We start from the raw sequence: 21607 nt of genomic DNA, 5'->3' as shown, positions 1-21607 counted from the left end.
CATTTCATATAATTTCATCTTCACACATCATTGCAATCAAATAGTCTAAAAACTATAAACACACAATTCATATATACAAATAAGCAGTGACATGCCACACACAATTGATTTACACAAATAAACATATATACAAATAAGCAATGATATGCCACCACATGGATCTTATTTTAATAAATGGTTGAGTATCCATTATTTATATATTTCTAAATAAAAATCAAACAAAAGAAATAAAATAAATAATATATTACTTAGTCACTCATTATAATTAACAAAATATATTATTATTATCTTATTATTTATTAAATATTTATTACAATCAATTATCAATTATTAAATATTTACTATAATTAATAAATTATCATTTATTTAATACAAAATTTGTACTTCTACTTATGTGTCTAATTTCTAGGAATTGAATGAAATCACAAGTTTGATAGGTAACCCCCTACACAATCCAAGTGTCCTAGGGGTTTTTCAGGTGCTGAATCCATATATATAGTAAAAAAAACCAGTTTAAATAACACAAATCAAGATTTCACCTCAAATTTTTCTCCCAAATTCCGGAAAGTCCAAAAAGTCACATATGTTTGAATACTTATGTAGACCAGTGTGTACACTACCACTACATAAAAATACAATGAAAATAATATATGTTAAGTTTAGTCAAAATTTTATAGAAGAGTACACTACATAAAAATATAATGAAAATAATATATGTTAAGTTTAGTCAAAATTTTATAGAAGATTTCTTGATGGAACTCTACATAGGATCTCCACCCACCATCAAGGACCAAAGAATATTAGCCTTAAATAGAAAATAAATGAATTAGCTAAAATAATGAAATTGTTCAAAAATTGCCGTAAAGGGTCAAGTAAAAAAAGAGAATAAGTAAAAAATTTAATTAATAATAATTATTTTTAATTTAATTAATAATAAAATATAATTTAAAGATTTACCTAATTAAATTTAAAATCAAAGAAAAAGGTTTTTAACATATATATATATATATATATATATATATATATATAATATCGTAATCTATTAAAATTTTATTTTTTGTTATTTTATTGGTGGAAAAAAATTAATTTGTTATTAACTTATAACTAATAAAAGAAGCTAAAAATTATTTTAAGAAATTTTTTTATTTGAAATTGTTAGTCATAGGAAGATTTTTTAACAACTTTATATATTTAATAAATATAATATAAATATAATAATGTCATATATACTTATTTTTTTTTAAAGAAACGATTACACTGATATATTCCTTCTTGGCTGAAATGCCTCAATTCAGATTACAAAATGGGAGGAGGGGCTCAGATTTTGCCTCATCCAGAATCCAAATAACTATCCTCTTTAAGATCTTGCTGGTTTTACATTCTGTTCTTCTTGCAGAATTTTCTATCTGTCCTAATTTAAAGATACAAACAAACTACTTTAGAAGAAAACAATAATACATTCTTATCTGGCTGCTAGGGGATGGGGTCCCAGCCTTCTTCTCCGTCTCTTATATAATTTCCGAGAGGGAGGAGAACTGCTATATTGGCTTCAGCGTCTGCTTCTTTGTTGTTTTCCCTCTTTATGTGAAGAAATTCCAGCTTCTGGAAGGAGGATGTAAGGGTGTTGATTCTGCTCAGCAATCTAGATAGTCTTAAATCTGAGGGAGAGGATTTGTCCACCATGGCATTTATAATAATATGAGAATCCCCAAAAACTATTGCCTCTCTGATTCCCAAATTCTTAAGCACCTTGAGTCCCTGGAGGAGAGCTAGAGCTTCAGCTTGAATACTGGTGTTGACGCCCACTCCCCAAGCATATCTAGCTTCCGTTATACCTTCTGCACTTTTAATAACCCCACCAGCTCCAGAATTGCCAGGATTGCCTTTAGCTGCACCGTCAAAAAAGAGAGCTTTCCTCGCCTTTTTGCTGCAGAATTCGGCAAAATCTGTGTCATTTAGGCGGATTTGCCAAGGCTTTAAGGGGGGAGAGGGGTTCTTTATAGTATCTGAGAAGTGAAGATCCAGGGAGGCACCCCAAGCTATTTCTTGTTCAGTGAGGTCCTTCATGCTTAACTGATCTCCCATACAATCCTTGAGATGACTTTTAATTTTGACCCAGATTAACTTAGGAACGCTCTTCTTGTTCTTGAAAATCCTTTGGTTTCTTTCTAACCAGATATGCCAGCAGATTAACTTGGGCAGGGCGAGCCATGCATCTCTGATTTGGGAGTTCTGAACAGCGCCACCTGGGTACATTCGTTTCCAATTAGAGAAAAGCTCTGAGCAGTGATTGAATGGGCCAAAATTCATGCTCCATGGGTCTAAAGCCTCCTTCCACAAATCTGCAGCGAAATTGCAGGATAACATCATGTGAGACACATTTTCCTCTTGCTTTTGACACAGAGAGCAGCGAGATGGCCCTGAGTATCCTCTTTTCCTGAGCCTGTCTTCTGTCAGGATTCTGTGGTGACATAGAAGCCAACAGAAGGTGTCCAATTTGGGCAGCGTTACTGAAGTCCATATCCCCTGCCATGGCCTCGGATCAGGCGGTGCATTGGGAATTCGGGAGAGCTAGTAATAACCCTTTGAAACATGTTATTCGCCAGGAATCGATCCCCAACCTCTGCTATCTGCTTTCCTTCTATTCAGAGGAGCTTTGCCTTTCAGGTGGGAAAGGAAGACATCATATTCACGAGCAAGGTTCGCAGGCACCTCTAGTTGCTTCCACTGCCACCAATCATCATTATCCCAGAGGGACAGATCCCACAGAGTTTTAATGTTTTCTGTGTTCATCCATTCTCTCAGAGCGGCTAAGGAACGGTCTTCTACCAACGGTTCACTGCCCATAATGCTATCATCCCAAATGTGAATGCACTGTCCATTCCCTGGGATCCAATGCACGTGTTGTGTGATAAGAGCTGCGGATTTTTGACATAATTTGTGGATCATCGAACCTGCTATTCCCTTTGAATTACTCTGACAACGCGTTCTCTACCCTCTGTAATATTTTTTCCATAGAGCCCGTTGTGCCCAACCCGGATTTAGAGCGATGATCCTCCAAACCATTTTGGCACCCATCGCTGTATTTTGATTGCTGAGATTTTTAAAGTTTAAGCCGCCTTCTAATCTAGACAGTGAGATCGTTTTCCAGCTTAGTAAAGGGATTTTCTTCTCGTTGCCTTTGCCCCCTTTCCAATTTTTTTTTTATATACTCCTCCATCTTCCTCATTATACCCATGGGCGCCATCATAACTGTTGCCTGAAAGATGGGCAGGCTGTTCAATACTGACTTTATCAGTACTGTCTTACTTGCTAGGTTGAGCCAATTATAACCCCAGGACTGAATTTTGAGCTTGAATTTATCCAACAATGGCATCCATTCTCTGCTGAGGACCCTTTTTTGAAAGACAGGGAGCCCCAGGTATTTGAATGAAGTCCAAGTAGAGGTGGCTGTAAAACCAAGACAATTAGAAATGGCTTGGATCAGTCTAACAGAGGTATTCCAACAATAAACATGGCATTTGCCTTTGTTAAGCTTGCTTCCTGAGTCTGCACAATAGTCATCCACTACCTCTTTAAATCGGTTAGCCAAGACCACTGAAGCGGCTCCCAGCAACAGAGAGTCATCTGCAAATAACGCATGATTTATACTTTTTAGTCCTCTTGCAATGTTTATTCCCATTATTTCTTGCTCTAACTGTTTTCTGTTCAAGAGGAAGCTTAATACTGATGCTTGGAGGACAAAGAGCAAGGGGGAGAGGGGACACCCTTGCCTCAGCTCCCTTGAGGCTTTGAAAAAGTCTGTGGCTCTCCCGTTCACCAGTGGGGCAATCCACGGCTCACTAATGCAAGACTTGATCTAGTTGATGAACTTATGCCCAAACCCGAATTTGTGAAGGACCTCCAGCAAGAATCTATGTCTAACCCTGTCAAAGGCACTTTCAAGATCAAGTTTGACAACCATTCCTTTCTCCTTCCGGGCCAAACTTGAGTGGATTGCTTCTTGAACCTGAATATAGTTGTCTGCTATCTATCTTCCCTGAATGAAGCCCCCTTGGTTCTCTGGGATAATTTCTGGGAGTATTGTTTTCAACCTGTTCGCTATCACTTTTGTTATCAGCTTATAGCCTATATTGCAAAGAGAAATAGGGCGAAATCTGGAGAAGCAGTTTGCATCTCTTTCCTTGGGGATGAGAGCCAAGAAAGCCGAGTTAGTGCTTCCCCCTATTTTCTGACAGGTTTGAGATTTCCGGACCATCCTGCACAAATCTTTTTCGAAAATCTGCCAACAGTACTGTAAGAATCTGGCTGTAAATCCATCAGGGCCTGGAGCCTTGTCCGGCTCCATAGAGAAGAGGGCATTTTCGATTTCATTATTTGTGACTTCTGCTTCCAAGAACTGATTCTTTCTGTTAGATATCCGGGTGGGAACCTCATTTACAGTTAGTGGAATTTGAACCTGTCCCTCTTTTTCGCTATACAACTTTTTAAAATGCTGGAAGGCCACATCTTTTATGCTTTGAGTGTCTCTATGAATAGTGTTCTCTTCCCTGATTTCGATGATGGAGTTGTAGTTTTTACGAGCTTGGGCTTGTTTATGGAAGAAGGATGAATTCCTGTCACCTGCCTTGAGCCAGAGCCTGCGAGATTTGATCCTCCAATACTCTTCCTCGGCTAGGCTTGCTTTAAGCAACTTTTGTTGAAGGTCTGCTTCTTTTTCGAGAATTTCTTTTGTGATCTCCTCATTTTCTGAGTTAAGCTGGTGGGTCTCTAGTTGCTCTTGTAATTTCTTTCTTTCCACTACAGGATTTGGGAGAGATTTTGCCCAAACTTTAAGAGCCGCCTTCACTCTCCTGAGTTTCTCCTCCCACACAAAGAACGGAGAGCCATTCAGTGGTTGCTTCCACATATCCTTTACTAATTGCAAGAAGGATTGCTCCTTGATCCAGAGAGGATTGAATTTAAAAGGAGTGGGGCCTTTGTCCCAGTGAGCCAAGAGATCTAGCTTAATGAGCCTGTGATCAGAGACACTGCAGGGAAGAATGTGGCCTGGACCGAGCCTTTTATTGGACCAAGTATATTTTCCCGACGAAGGTTTGATGTCGATCATGTCCCAGTCCTGGAGTAGATCTTCAACCCACTCTCGCGCTGGATCCCTTACTATGCTCCCACCACGTTTTTCAGCCATAGATAGTGTGAGGTTAAGATCTGCAGCTATGATAATATTTGCTAGATCTTCAGAGTCTGCCAGCTCTCTGATCGAATCCCAACAATTCTTTTTTTCTCCTGCACTGACCGGGATATACACATTAACGAGACAAAGAGTCTCATCTGAATCAACGTGCTTCAGTTTTGAGAATAGCCAGTGGGTGTTGGCGATCTCTTTCACCCTTGTGAGCTTGCTTGGATTCCAAAGGGTACCCAGGCCTCCTGAGGCACCTCTGGCTGAGACTGCTTGCCCTTCACTTCTTTTCCAGAGATTTTTGCCTATATGGAGGAAGGCCTTGTCCTCCATTTTAGTCTCCTGGATGAGGAGTATGTCAGGATATTCAGATCTTATCAAACTTTTTACAGCTTCTTCCTTAATTTTGCTCCCCATACCCCTACAATTCCAGGAGACGATTCTCATTACTTATTTTTGGAGTGGAGAGCTCCTTTAGAGCTCTGGGGAGGGTTTCTATTCATCTTCGGAGTCTTAGCCAGGAGTTTCTCGAGAGTGGGTTGGCTTCCTTGCAGTTTGTCTTTGTATGTCTCCTGCTCTCTTTTCTCTCGGGCTGATTTTCGGCCCCTCAAAGATCTTCTGGCCGAGGTTTGTGTTTCTCCTATCTCGCCTTCTTCTTGTGAATCCTCTGAGCCTTGTACTTCCTCAGTCTCTTTTGAGGGTGTATCTTCCATTCTGTCTGTTTTACTATCTGTTTGCTTTGGTTCTTGGGGGGGCTCTTTTTGGGCCGATTCCTTCTTTTGTGTCTCCAGATTGTGGACTTCCTCTGATGCTGAACTGAGTTGTATAAATTTGTTTCCTTGCTCTTCCCTATGTGGTTTTTGAGACCCCGTTTGGAGAGCTTTCCCATTGACATTTCCAGTTTTTGGACCTTTGCTTTTTGTCCTTTTGACCTGCGTCCACCCGTCCTCTTTGCCTTTCTCTATTTCAGTGTTTTTTGGACATCCTCTGGCGAAGTGACCATAGACCTGGCACTTCCTGCATTTGAATGGTAACTGTTCATAATCCAACTTTTGGAGATGCGTCCAACTACCAACTCTGATCTTTATTGCCTCAGGAAGACAAACCTCGAGATCAAATTCAACACAAATTCTCGCACAGTCATATTGATCTTTGCTGTTTGCTCGATTAATGAATTTACCCAGGGTATTCCCGATGTGCTCGAGGGATTCCCAGTTCCAACAATGCATTGGCAGATTAGGTAATCTAACCCACACAGGCACGGCAGTGGGTACGTCGACTACTGGATCAAAATCTGGCATCCACTTATTGAGATACAGTCCTTGGGGGCCCATGAAATAGGGCCCATGAAATAGGGCCCATTTCAAAAGATCAGATCCTTATCTTCCTTTTAAGAAAATTCGAATAGGAAGAAACCCTTCCCCAGAAAGTAAGAAGTGACTTTGCCCGATATCAGAGGCGCCCAATTCCTTGAGACCCAGCTTTCAGTGGATCTGGGGGAGGGCCAGAGACCAGTGAACTGTCCCACCAAGGCACTCTCAGACAAAGAAATGGCAACCTGGATCGGTTTCTCAGGCAGGAGCGAGATCTCCGGGATATCATCCAGACGTTTCACAAATTTCAAAATCTCTGAAGTTTTCTTTTTTGGCAATGAATTCAGCATATTTGAGAAGGCCTCTACTTCGGCGGGGGAGGGCGAAGAAGACTCCATGAAGGATGTCTTAGCTCGGATGGATCGAGCTCCCCCAGATCGCTACGGGCATAGTCGCTCTAAACAGCCTGCAGAGAGAATGCAGGGATTGCTGGCGGTTGATCTAGCCTGCCAAATAAACGAGGATGTAGAGGCTTGCAGGCTGCACCTCTCGGAAATCCTCAGGCGGCCGCAGGGCTGAGTAACTCAGGCTCGATGCAGGGCGGCAATCAGCGCAGCGGTCGCTTCCATTACCGTGATTTAGGTTCATATATACTTATTATTAACATAGTATATGATATATATTTATTTTACCTTTTACCAATTGCACAATGTTTTTTTGTTTTGTTTTTTTTGTTTTTTGTTTTTTTTGTTTTCTGTTTGTTTGTTTTGTTTTGTTTTATTTTGTTTTGTTTGTTTGTTTGTTTGTTTTTTTTTTTTTTTTTTTCTGAATATGGCTACTTCTATATTAATACAAAAATAATTTACACCAAGGCCATGGCCTCATAGTGCTAGCCCAAAGATGCGGCATGATTACAAGCATAGCAGATTAGTATGCGAAAACCCAGCTGAGTATTGCCCTCAAGAGCTGTAGAGAGCCTGATCATGACTAGAGCAAAAATCCAGAAAACCCCATAGTTGTTCATGGAACTGAGAATTAAACCGGGGCTATGCGACAACCAAAACAGTAGAACTAGACCAAGTAGCTGTGACCAACTATGCGACAACCCATTACTGATTACAAAAGTAACTGTGACTGCAACCGAAACTGAAAACTGAAGGCTGGCAGAATGCCCCTTTCGCATGAGAAACTGGCAATTTGAGCTAATGCATATATCATGATATCTAGGAAGGTGATAAGTGAACCTTCTCGAGCTTGTTGAATTCCAAGAAAACAAAAAACAACCAACTTGATTAAACATCAGGAGAGGGATCAAGCAGCTCCTCGATGATGCGGCATCCATACTTGTAATCATCGTCGTCATCAGAGGAGCCCGCCAAATTCTTCATGCTTTGAGAAGCTTTTCTTTTGCCAGAGCCTAAAGCTTTGCTCTGTTCGAAGTTTGTCTGGATGGAGCCTAGTTTGTCTTCCGCCGGCCTGTCCGTAGTCGCCCTGAGGGAACCAGCCTCTTGACCTAAATTGAGCTCGCTGAGCTCGATGGTGACCGTGGCCATAAAGGAGAAAGTGCCATGACTACAGGGGAATTGTAACCGAGCGGCATTAGTCATGGATTGGAAGGAGCTCGGTGCTACAATGTGCAATCCTCTGCCCCTACCCCGTCCACTCCGAGTAGCTGGGTACCTATCTGTGCGGAAGTCCGAGCAGAAAGTTGAGGAGTCCGACGTGGAAGAGAAGGCCTGGCGTCCAATTTTCCCTTGGGAGCTGCCTCTTCTGCAGCTCATCCGCTGTCGAAGTTTCGGCATAACTGGAGGAGCAGGGTGATCCGGGCTACTTGGTAAACAATGGAAGCGGTTAGGGATGAAAACAAACTTGGCTTCAGCGCTCAGAAGGCTGAAAGGGAGAGCAACAAACGAGTGGCTAGCGAAAGAGCAGGGGAAACAGAGGGTAGCTTGAGGGCAAAGCCAGAAGTTCCTCCAACGAACCAAAGCCCAGTTTACTCCTGAGAAAGTTCGAGAGCAAACCGCTACATTTGCAAAGGAGGAGCCAAAGCGAAAGGGAGGAACGCAATTGTGGATAGTTGAAAGTGCCATGATCAAGAAATTAATCAGAAAAAGAGGATGTACTGGCATCGTTAAAGCATCATTAATCTGGAGCGCAGGGAAGTTATGACCGGAGCTGTGAGAGGCTGAGTGGCGGTGAAGATCAACCACCAGCCCATCCAAACAACAATCCACATACCTGTACTGCTGTTAGACACCCAGATTCGGGAGGGATAGATCTTGTTGCACCAGGAGTGTGCAGTCGCTTTTGAGTTGTGGATCATTGGAGCAATTCAACGGACCAGAGAAGAAGGGGAGATGTTGATTGGCCCCTTGATTAGCCAGTCTATCTGCAACCTTGTTAGCTGTTCGCCGGATGTGCTTGAAGGAAATGCTGCGAGGAGTTTTGAGCCATTCTTCAATTTGTTCCAGTCTACTTAGAAGCCTCCAACTCGAAGCTATCTTTGCAGCTGAGGATCCTGATTGTATCCGGATAGCAGCTTCTATGAGAATTTGAGAATCCCCTTCAACCTCTAAAGGGAGAAAATTTTTTGTTTCTGCTGTGCGTAACCCTTGCCATAAGCCTTCAACCTCGGCAGCGTTGTTGGTGTCTCTACCCATCGAACCGTGATACATATGCAGAACAGAGCCCTCTGTGTTCCTGATGATGCCACCATATCCAGCCGGCCCAAGATTGCCCTTAGCCGCTCCGTCGAAGTTCAGCTTGTAGGGATGGATGGACGGAGGAGACCAAGAGTGTGCGGACTCAGAGTGGATAGAAGTACTGGCCTTGATGAGTTTTACAGAGGTGAGAAAGAATGAGGTGCTCCTGAGGAAAGACGGGCATATCTGAGTCTTGCCATTGTCTGAGAGCTAGAGTTTCTTGAAGATTCTGCTTGAGAAGAAACTAAAGAGTGTCAAGAGGTGAACTGTGATTTTTGAAGATCCTGCTGTTTCTTTCCTTCCAGATTATCCAATAGACAAAGCCCGGAAGGAGGTTCCAGAGAGCGTTGAGAAGAGGACTTTGGAAAGGATTTTGTGGCCAGGTCCTGATGGTGTTTATGACATCTCCCTCTCTTCTACCTGTTCTTCTGTTACACTGTGTTGTTCTCTCCCACATTTGAGCTGCTAGAGGGCAAGTGTCCAAGAGATGATTAATGTTCTCTGAGTGAAGATTGCAGTTGGAGCATCTAGAAGGCCCAATAAATCCTCGCTTTTGTAAGTTATCCCATGTGAGGATCCTTTTTTTGCTGAGGAGCCAAAGGAAAGTGGAGACCTTAGGCCATATGTTTGGTTGCCAGACTTGATCCCATAGTTGATCTTTTATTATCTGAATGGGGTGATGAAGGATTTGATATGCTTCCTTGGTAGTGAACATGCCCTTGGTAGTATATCCCCATCTCAAATGGTCTTTCTGATCAGAAAGTTTGATTCTCCTGAGTTTGAGCTCTTGATCAATCTCATCATAGGTTTCCTCCTGCCAGTTGGCCTGCCAAGTGTTTTCCGGTCTCCAAAGATGAAAGCCTTGGGGAGATTGCTGTTGCCAGAATTGATGAACATGGATTTGCTCATTTTGCTGCATGGTTGCTTGCCACTTGGGTTTGTTAAAGAGAGAGGCAAGTTTGGGAAGTTGTTGCCAGGAATCTTCCCAAAATCTCGCAGTGGTGCCTGAGTGAATTTCCCAGAAGCTGTGCGCTTGAACAAAAGCACTATGTATCTTGGCCGCATTCCAAATTAGCGAGCCAGGAGTGGTTGAACTGAAGCAGATTAACTCCTCCTTTGAACTTCCTGGAGCATATTTGGCCTGCCAGAGACGACCCCAGGGAGTGTGCGGTTTAGAGATCCAATTCCACCATATGCGCGCACCCATGATGTTGTTGCTGTGAAGGGGATCCCTCAGGCCTAGTCCCCCAGCTGATTTCGGAAGACAAACTTCCATCCATTTGACCAGAGCCCATTTTCTGTTATGGCTCGAGGAACCCCAAAGGAAATTTCTTTGAAGATTGTGAATATTCTTGAGAACCCATTTCGGGGTAGCCAAAATTGAGAACAGATACAGTGGCATGGCTTGAAGAACAAATTTGATGAGGATAATCCTGCTGGCAATGTTGAGAGAGCGGTAAGTCCAGGAGGAGAGCCTAGTTTCTAAGTTGTCAAGGAGGGTCCTCCAAGAGGCATGTTTGATAGCAGAATCAAACAGGGGAGCTCCCAGATATTTTGAAGGAAGCTTGGCTATTGAAAACCCCAGAATCCTGGCTATGTTCCTCTGAGTGAGAATGGGAGTATGGAAGAAAAAGAGCTGGGATTTGGAGGCATTGATGGTAGTGCCAGAGGCTTCTGAAAAAAGATTGAGCAGGAGTTTAAAGGCAGAGGCTTCTTGTACTGACGGATGGCCAAAGAGCATATTATCATCGACAAACTGTTGGTGAGTAATGGGAGATTGGCCATGCAACGAGATACCCTTTAAGGAGTGAGAATTAGAAGCAGAGTGAAGAAGGCGGCTTAGCCCTTCGGCCATGAGAACAAAAAGGAATAGAGAGAGAGGATCACCTTGTCGGATGCCTCGAGAAGGATGAAATGGAGGGGAAGGGGAGCCATTAAGAAGGATGGAAAAGCAAGGGGAGGAAATGAGATTCATTATCCATCGCGTCCAGGTGGCATTGAAGCCAAATGCTAATAAGGTGTGATTAATATAGGACCAACTTAGCTTGTCGAATGCTTTGGAGAGATCTAGTTTGAGGATCATACCTGGTTTTTTCAGTATCTTGAGGGAGTGGATCACTTCGTGGGAGAGAATGACACCATCCAGAATCTGGCGCCCTTCTACATAGCCCGTCTGCTCTGGCGAGATGAGGAGAGGGAGAAGAGGTTTGAGCCTGTTCGCCACGACTTTGGAAATAAGCTTGTAGATTACATTACATAGCGCAATCGGCTTGTACTTGTCAGGTGTATTGGAATCTTCCACTTTAGGAACGAGCGCTATGAAGGTCGTATTCAGGGAGGGAAGGACCCAGTGCATCGATCTAGATTCATCCACCAGCTCCCAGACCTCTTGTTTGATGTGCTCCCAGAAAGCATGGAAGAAATTGGCTGTGAATCCGTCTGGCCTGGGCGCTTTACCATCCTTGAGCTGGGCCATTGCATCCTCCACTTCCTGCATTGAAATAGGCTGAAGCAGCTTTTTGTTGTGATCCTCATTTATGATTTTAGGAATGTGCTGCACTATAGCTTGTATAGCTTGATTTCTGCAACCCGGGGGTTCCTTAAGAATGTCCTGAAAGTAATCTTGGAATTCCTGTGCCACGTCTTCATGCTTCTCCAGTCGCTCCCCTTGCTGGTTGTTGATGAATGCAATGTTGTTGTGCATTCTTCTTTGAATGGTTGACCTATGAAAGAATTTAGTATTTTTCTCCCCATCCTTAAGCCATCTGATCCTGGATTTTTGTCGCCAGAGAGTTTCTTCTTACTGCCTTCGTGTTTCAATCTGAGAAAGGAGGGTCTGTTCCTGAAGTGCATAATCCTCCGTTCTTCCCTCAGAGATGATACATTGTTGCAGAGTGCTCATTTGCTGCTCCAGCGCTTTCCTTTGATCAAATATGTTGCCAAACTGAGTGCGATTCCAAGATTTCAGCACTTGCTTAAGGTATTTTAGCTTTTGTTGAAATTGAAACATTTTGGCTCCTGCGGGGGGAACAAAGGATTTCCAGGCAGCGATGACCACTTCTTTGAAATTGGGATGTGAGAACCAAAAGGATTCGAAGCGGAAAGGTCTGTTGCTCTTAGACCCTGGTCGTGACCATTGTAGCATAATGGGCCAGTGATCCGAGCCTACATGAGGCAGGATGGAAGCGTGGAAGTCGCCGCCCAGGTGAATGGCATTATCCGTCAAAAGGAATCGGTCCAGTCTTGAAGCTATGTGCTGTGATCCCCTCCTTTTATTGGTCCATGTATACATACCATTCGAGGTCTGAATGTCCATTAGTTGATTGCTGTTTATAAAGTTTTTAAAGCCTATGCTGTCTCCTTCCAGTCTTACTCGACCTCCTGATTTTTCCTTCAACGCTGTGATGATATTGAAGTCACCACCACTTATCCAAGGGGGTGGCTCCTGCCAGAGTTAAGAGCAGTGAGTGTGTTCAGAAAATCCAACTTTTGTTGTGTGTCCTGAGGAAAATACACATTAGTGAGAAGACCATGGATATTGGATCCTATTAGGTGGAATGTAGTTTGGATGAAGAAATGAGAGGCATGAAAATCTTGTAGGGAGAGAATCTGAGGATTCCACAGGATTGCTAGCCCTCCAAAAGCTCCTGAGGCATCTACAGAGACTGATCGACATCCTATCCATACTTTATTCAGAATTTTCTCCAATACAGCGCTGTGGCCTTTGGTTTCTTGTAGAAAGACTAATGAAGGCTTTTCTTGCTGGATCAAATTTTTTAACATTCGGTGTTTTGCAGGGCTATTAAGCCCTCACACATTCCATGAGATTAGCTTCATGAGGAACCATGGGGAAGAGATTTGAAGAACTTGGTCAGCTTGGGGAATCTTCCTGAGTCCACCAGCATTTCTCCAATAATAATAGTTCTTTGCAGATCCGTTTTGCGCCCTCTTTTTTTCGAATCTTTCAGGATTTTTTTACCATCCCAAGGACTGCCTGCCTGGATGCCAAGGTATTTGTGTTGCTGTGCTCTGGTTAAAACAACTTCAAGTCTGTCTATATCTCTAGGGGGAATGTCACTGAATTCTTTCTGTCGACATGCCGCTTCCAGTTTGAGAATGTCCAGACCTCCTAGATCTACACTTTCTGGTTCCTCCTCCATGTGTATCGGTTTGTTCTGTTCCTCCTCAGCTAGCTTTTGATGAATACTGGGAGCTAGAGATCCATCTATCTCCATGGTGGAAGATTGTAGGGCTGTGTCAGAATCTTGAATTTTATCACTGGAGTTTGAGATGGGAGCGCTAATGAAAACGGACTTTGAGGGCGAGTTTGAAGAATTTGGGGGAGGCTTTGGAGAGGAGGGGGAAGGATATGAAGGTGGAATGAAGGTATGATCCTCCTCGATGGTTTGAGAAGCCAAGGTTTCAAAACTATTCCTTGTTTCAGGATTCTTGGAAGCTTCTGGAGCAGCTGGAGATTTCTTGGGAGCTTCTGGAGCAGCAGGAGATTTCTTGGCCTGTTTTCTATGACTGGAGACCCTAGTAAAACCCTCAGCATCTTTACCCGCATCAGTAGCAGAAACTTTAGATTGAAGATTCAAGGGGTAGTCCCTGAAAAGATGGCCATGTTCATGGCACCTTCTACATCGAAAAGGGATATGCTCGTAGTCTAAAGTTTGGATCCATTCAAAATCGTCATGAAATAGACTTACCGAATCCGTGAGTTCTTTGGCCAAATGCATGTGCACACAGATCCTGGCGTAGGAGGTGTATCTTCTGGATTTGGTTTCCTCGGCGATTTTGATGAAGGCACCCAGGCTGTTGCCAATGTCCTCTAAGGTCTCCTCGTTCCAGTATTCCGAGGGAAGAGAGTACATGCGTATCCATACCGGAGCCCAGTTGAAGTCCTCTTTGTCTGGATTGAACCTTGCTTTCCATTCACGAAGATACAGGCCTGCCGAGTTGAAGAAGTACGGTCCTCCTTCGAAGATGCGATTTTTGTCTTCCAGGCAGTTAAAGATGGCGGTAAAGAAACCTTTGGGGCCAAGCTGCAGGGTGACTTGTCCTTTGGGCTTCCATTTGGAAGCGATCCAGCCATGCAAGGCTTTTTCAGTGGGCCAGAATCCGAGGAACTTGCCTATGAGTGCATGATCCCTCATATATTGAATTTGTTTGTTGATTCGATCACTGGGAAGATCTATTTTGATTCGCTCGGCCGACTTGGGAATGCACGTCGCCGAGGACGCTTTTGACCTTGGCATCGAGTTGCTCTGATCTGTACTTTTGTTTTTGTCTGCTTCATGGCCAGTAGCAGTGTCCTCACTGTTGATATTGTCAGGATCGGTGCGGATGGCGTCATTTTGGATGGGGCCAGAGTCATTTGAAGCACCTACGATTTCTGGAGTGTCAAAGGAAGGGCTTGAATCAGGAGGGGGGGCAGAGCCCGCCCCTCTAGAAGGCGGAGCCATGTGGAGATGATCAGTGCTGAATAGGGACGGGAGAGCCGAGGGCGTAATGGAGATGGGCAGCAAGCTTGTTTAGGAACCCTAGCAAGGGCAGCCGAATCATCGCCTAACAGAAGTTGCAGAGCTTTTTTCGAAAATCCCAATTGCACAATGTTAATAACTTTATATATATATATATATATATATATATATATATAAAAGATGGTAGGAGTATATTTAGTTATTATGGTGTTGATATATAATTTTACAATTGATAATTTTTTTTTAGAGTAGTCTTTAGGTGGATTTTTTGGAGTTTCTAGTAGGTTTCTGCCCTGAATCCCACTAAAAAATTTGTTTCCAAATCTTGATTTGTGTTGTTTAAACATTTTTTTTGACTACATATATGGATTTAGAATCCTCAAAAACTCATGAGCCACTTTTATTGTGAAGACATCAAATTTTCAATGAATCCTAGTCACACTCTACACATATTAGATCGGAAATTAGATCGGAAATTAAGTCTATGGTAGTGTGAATAACTGGAACCATCTCTTTCTGTTGTAATCCGCCACATTCTAGGATCAATGTTCAATCCTTCCTTTGAGAGTCAGCAACCTAGTTTCTTTCCCTAAAGAGAGATGAATGCATGAGAAGAAAACATATGAGTTTTTTTGTTCAACTTCGACATGACTGTGTTGTTGAACCAATTGACTACTAGCATTGAATCTCCAAATTTTTTAATTGTAAGATTCCTTTTTCTATGAAAAATAATATCAAGTTTCTAAGAGTATGAAGCTTTCCATGATGATTTGTCCCGGGTCTAAAATCCATAGAAACATGATAAAGAATGGTTTTCAGAACTACTTCTCATTTTTCTTTTGAGATAGACTGTTCAACCCCTTTACAGATTCTATAAATAAATGATGTTTTTAATGTTATACTGATCTTCTAATAAAGAAGAATCTTTATTCGTGTATGTTAAATTTAACTATTAAAAGAAACAAAATCAAAAGAATATGAAGTCTTTAGAGAATGGATATTTGACGAAAGAGTTAATCTTTCCCTTAAAACTTTAATTATTTAGTTTCTATTTTTTTATTATAACAGTTAACAAACATTAGTGCTACTTTATTGTTTTTCTTTCATGGCTACTTACAATTTAGTTTCTATCTTTTTATTATAACCGTTAACAAACATTAGTGCTAGTTTATTGTTTTCTTTTCATGACTACCTACCTATAAGATTCAATTCAATCCCATTTAAATTTACGGGGAGAAGAAAATTATGAATAAATAGGAAATATTGTAGCACGTATATCATTTAAATAAACAAAAGAAGCAAAAGGTTATTCTATTTTTTTATATATATATAAAAGGAAGAGGTAGTTTATATTCATCAAAATTTGGTATATGGGCTAGAAATTTTATAATCATAGATAAAATATCATCTTTCATGTTCTATAATTCTTCAAAAAGAGTTTTAGTGCTACTTGCATGTAGCTTACTATACTTCTAACATAATTTATCTTATACGATCTCTAAAAAGAGCTATTATATAATATTTTTCGACATAACATTAAACAAAGAAAGTTTCTAAAATACAACTACATTCCTAGTTGTCTGTTTACAACTTCATTCCCATTTTCTTCCTTTGTCTGCATCTGAATTTTTGGAAGCTGCTCCTCAAGCTCGCTTGACAGAATTGTTCCTAGAGAGGATGGCTCCTGCAAGCCTAGGACCTCCTTCAGAACTCCCACTGTTGCTGCTTCTATTGCAACCTCGATTCCATCAACCTTCAAAGTCAAATTATCAACTTTGGTGGACAATATTTCCACTAGAAGGTGAATCCGCTCCATATCCTTGCACAACGCTTCCATTTCCCTTGAAACCAACGAGAAATGGGCACGTGCCTCTAGAACAATTTTCTCCCTGACCCTATCCAACTTTCCAATGCGTTCCTCCACCGTGAGCTCTGCCTGCTCTAAACTTTCACCACCCTCAACATTCAACGACACCATGCTCCTTTACAAATGAAATTTGACAAATATTTTATGCAGCTCCAACCTCAACGCTTGCCATTTATAATCAATGGAGAGTCTCACTCCTTTTGCAACTTCCATAAGAGAGCATTGAATGTTTCCAGACTCCAGAAATCAAATGCAATTACCAATTCTCTGCAACATATCCCTCACTTGATGCTTGGTCTGATCACATTTACTCCTCAAGCGGATGGACAAGATACAAACCTAAGGAGAGTTATATCCCAATGCACGAGCACGAGTATTATGACACCATATGTCCTTGCTCATGACGAGAGCTCCGGTAATTAATCACCTGGAGTGACGATCTATCTCTGTTTCTAAAGTCACGAGCTGCCAAACTGTCACCTTCCTTAATGATTCTTCATGAATGATATTTAAAACTGAGGAATGCCTTGAAGCTTGCTCCTATCATCTTGTCGTAAGAGATATCTTCCCAACCATAAAAATATTAATCCCCTCAATCATCATGGAATGTATTGGGGTAATAGCACACCTTGGTCTAAGAGAAGAGAACCTTGATCAAGACCTACCCCTATATTGGCCTGTCCATATGCAATATTACAATTTTCTCTTTTAACATGGTAGAAGGATATAGATTCAAATTTTTGGATTTGATTCCATATTTTCTCATCTAAGGGGGCCAAATCTTTTTGGACCATAGCTTTTGCTTTATGGAATTTATGAATAACTAGCATCGAGTCTCCCATTACAATGAGATGCTCAATTCTCCTTTCTAACGCTATTTTTAAATGCTTGCCACAAAGCAAATTCTTCTTCTTGATTACTGGTGGTTTTCCCTAACCCCCATGCAAATTTCATCTTTGTTTCTATGTCCATTTTAGGAAGTTAATTCATCATTGTAAAAAAACTAAAACAAAAGAGTAGTAAGGTGATTGATAAACATATTTACTTAACCATGATGGGCTTTTGTAAAATATTTAAGAATCCTTATGAGTGCAATACACATATGCAAATTTGAAGACAAAGTAGGCCAACATGTTGAAGATCATTTTCATGGATGTTTTGATAGTAAAATCTCAACCACTCATAGCTATGGAGGAGGAAGAACAACCAAGGAATTTTTCCAATGAAAAGTTGTGATGATTTGACTTAAACTTTAAGTTTCCTCATTTTATGTTTGTTAACAATTATGTTCTATTTAGTACACTAATGCTTTGTAACTCTTTCTATGGATGTATACACTGAATAATTTATATGTTATGGTAAATTCAATTTATGGTTGTAATTTTAGATGGATTTGGGTAAAGGAGACATGAGTCTTTCAAATGTAAGAAAGAGAGGTAGGATGAATGTGTTTGATCGAGAAGGACAACTAACCCTATAAGAGGAAAAAAAAGATCTTAAATGGCAACCTTTAGGGTCTAAAGCCAATTCACTACTACAGTAGTGTGTCAAGCTAGGATGTTTAGACTAAGTAGAGTGGAGTTATCACCTAGTTTTTTAGAAAAAAATAATGAAACAAGGGGAGGAGGAGGGAAAGGGTTACTAATAAATTAAGGTTTAATTGTATTAATGAACTTATGGTCACAGGGAGGACTGATCTTATTTTATTTATCATCTGTTTAGGTGTGATTAAGTCAACTAGGAATTATGATGAAGAAATGGCAAGGGAAAGAATGAGCAAAATTTGTATTTACACTTTTTGGGGAAAAAATAAGGAAACAAGGGGAGGAGGAGGGGAAAGGATCGATAATAGATTAAGGTTTAATTATATTAATGAACCTATGGTCATAGGGAGGACTGATCTTATTTTGTTTTCAATAAAGTTAGCTGTGATTAAGTTAGCTAAGAATTTGAATGAAGAAATGACAAGGGAAAGAAAATGAGCAAAATTTATTTATTTCCCTCTTTTAATTTAGTCTCTAATTAACATAGAAAGCTATTAGAGAAAGTAAGAATATGGAATGTAACATTTTTATTTTTGTTTTTAACCCAAATAAAAAGAATGAAAAATAAACCTTAAGTGTTTGTTCATAATTTACTTTTGGTGGTTGAGTAAAGGGGATGAAAGATAGTGGGGGTAGGCAAGAGTTGAATTGATTCCTTGGTTAGGTGAAGACCCTAAACTATGTGAATCATTCTAAAAGGAAATTCTACTTGCAAGAGAAAGAATCAATGAGTGGGGAGAGAAATAAAAGAGGCCTAAGCTTCATTAACATACCTAAAACAAATTGACTCTTCTTACATAATACCAACAAGCTTCTTGATCTCTAGACACACAAGCCCAAGGGGTTAGCTCAACCAATTGTTGCCAATGGTTTTGGACATTTATTTAGTTTTATGTTAGCAGGTATTTCGTTATTGGCATTTGATTTTGAATTTCCCCTAGGTCAAGAAAATGTTCCTGCACTGATGGGTTTACTGGGGATTACATCCATGAATATGGATATGCATACCTTGGGTTTCCAAACAAGGTTTTCCTTGGGCAAAAAATGTTACACACACACACATCCATGTATGTGTGTGTATTTTTTCACTAGGGGAAAAATTACTAGCAAACCGTACCATAACAATTAGATGGGAACTAACAAACACTAATGAATAATGATCAATTATTCAAGCTCAACGTCGAGACCAAGCCTAGGACCATGTCAACAATTTCATCCTTGTCCAAACAAGGTTTACCTAGGAGAAAAACTTACATGCTCATACATCCATTTATGTGTGTGCAATTTTTATTTCTTAATGAAAACCTTTTGTGTGTGTGTGTACATACATACTTATATGTTTTTGCCCATATAACAAAAGAAAATAAACAAACATGCAAACAATATATCTACAATAAATGAAAGGAAGGGTAAGAGGTACTTAATATGTATGCCTAATAGAAGGTTGAGCCTCCTTTTATGATGTTGTAGCATGATGGTTAGAGTTAGGCACAAAAACACTACAATGAGGAAGGAGATAGTGAAGCCAACACTCAATTTTAGAGAAAAATCATGAAACCCCAAGATAGGGGAATATGGGGAAGAAAAGAGAAGAAGGAAATGCCACTAGGTTAATTAGGGTTTTAGGTTTGATTATGAGACATAGGGTAGTGGATTATTTACATAAATTTAATTAAGGTGCAATAACAACTAGAAGATAAAAACAACCCAATGAAGGAAAATTTACAATTGAGGTTAGTTTATTGGTCTCCCTTAGTGAGGTAATTAAAGAGAGATGAAAAGAAAGGAACTCACCCAAAGAAAATGATGTTGTATGTGTTTAAGTTGCATAGGTTGAATGTGGTAATAAGTCCTCTAAGGGAGACTTTCTTTGCTTTGCATGAACCTGCACTTGCTCCTACACCTTCCTACAAATATATTTGATCCTAATCTACGGTACATCATAATGAAAACATCTATATCTGCCATATAATTTTAAATAATGAAGTGTTGTATGGAAACCCAAAGTTCCCTTAAAAAGATGGTACCTCTTTTGCAATAGTTATACTATAACCTTAATTAAAGTGGCGGGTTTGAATCTTCCAAGATGTAGGAGGGGACTACACTAATGAATATTACCTAAGATAAAACAATAAGCCTACAAAGGGGCTCAACCAAATCCACAAAAAATTCAAAGTGTTAAAGATTATAGGAATAAGTGGGCCAAAAGTGAGCCCATCAAGGGAGACTTGAGTGGTTAGGACTAATGGTGATAATGTCACCCACCTTGGTTTAAATCCTTTGGTTAAACCTCAATGCATAATTATAGGATTTGCATGTAAAAATTGGGGGTTATAGTGGCATCCCAAAGGATTGACCCTATTTCAAGTGGGTGAGATTATACCCAATTAACAACTTCTCTATTTGGTTTATACCAAAAAAAAGTGGCCAGAAAGTGTGGAATAAGATTAGGATAGCTAGATCAAGGTTTGATGTTAATAAAATAGTGTGCTTCAAGATAATTAGAGGAGGAAATAAGATTCCGGGAGAATCTAGGAGGATATAAAAATAGTAGAGAAACAATACAAATAGGTAAGAAATGATCTTAATGCACGAGTGAATGTTGGAATAGCCATTAAGTAAAATATTTTGTATAAGGAAGCGTATCACATGTTTTTATTATGAACCTTATGTTCACAAGCCTAAACCATATGTATTTCCTCATAAAGTACATTTAGTTTCCTCTACTACAGCTTGAAATTTTTTAACAACCAAAGAAGCTGTGGTACTAATGGTACCACATGAAGGGCTAAGAAAGGTTGACCCGATGAATTCATAATCAAGCATTCCCAAATGGATTTACATGGTAAAGGACTCAAAATGAGGCATCCTAATGAAATGCGAACTAGAAAAGGGGCCTGAATCCCTAGAGAGTACCTAAATAAGAGGTGGATACCCCTAATAGAATTTACCAAAGGGTCTAAGAGAGTCAAATCCTCGAACAAAAGCTAAAAAAATGGAGCAACCAAAAGGGGAACCCTAATTAAGCACTAGACATCCAAAAGTGGTCATGCATCTAGATGAGGGGAAGGTGAATCAGGTGAGAGTAACCAAAACATAAGAGTCTTCATAATGAACTATAAGAGGTAATCAAGTCATCATTGGGTGGGTCACACATGAACATGAGAAGTGGGCCATGAGTATTCTTATTGGTTTATGAGAAAGGCATTTGTTTGACTTTTCAATAGACTTGGTGATGCATTTTCCTATTTAGATTATGTGAAATAAATATCCAAATTTTACGTATTTATAACTAAATTATTTAAAGTAGATATGTCTTTATCATTGTGAACATGATGTAATATTAGCGAGGAGAAATGTGAAAAACATGAATTTTAGTGACAATCTCATGATAAGTATGTGGCAAAAATAATATTTTTTGAGTTTTTCATTAAAAAATAATCAAATATATTATTTTTCTAAAGTTAAAATATAATATATTATCATTTTTTTGTTATTTAACTCATATTTATTATT

General features: G+C 40.2%; 1 protein-coding gene across 1 annotated transcript; it reads right to left on the bottom strand.

Annotated features, from left to right (window-relative positions):
• Positions 1-3127: 3127 nt before the first annotated feature.
• Positions 3128-3682, bottom strand: LOC149143460 (uncharacterized). The gene has a single exon (XM_089451835.1). It carries the CDS (start codon positions 3680-3682, stop codon positions 3128-3130), a length of 555 nt encoding a protein of 184 aa, XP_089307961.1.
• Between the last annotated feature and the right edge of the window lie 17925 nt (positions 3683-21607).

Source organism: Pinus tabuliformis, chromosome X (assembly GCF_031772625.1).
Source record: "Pinus tabuliformis cultivar Carrire ecotype Pingquan chromosome X, CPIR1, whole genome shotgun sequence".
Lineage (NCBI taxonomy): Eukaryota > Viridiplantae > Streptophyta > Pinopsida > Pinales > Pinaceae > Pinus > Pinus tabuliformis.
Note: the sequence above shows the minus strand (reverse complement) of the source record. Positions and strands in the feature narration are given on the sequence as shown.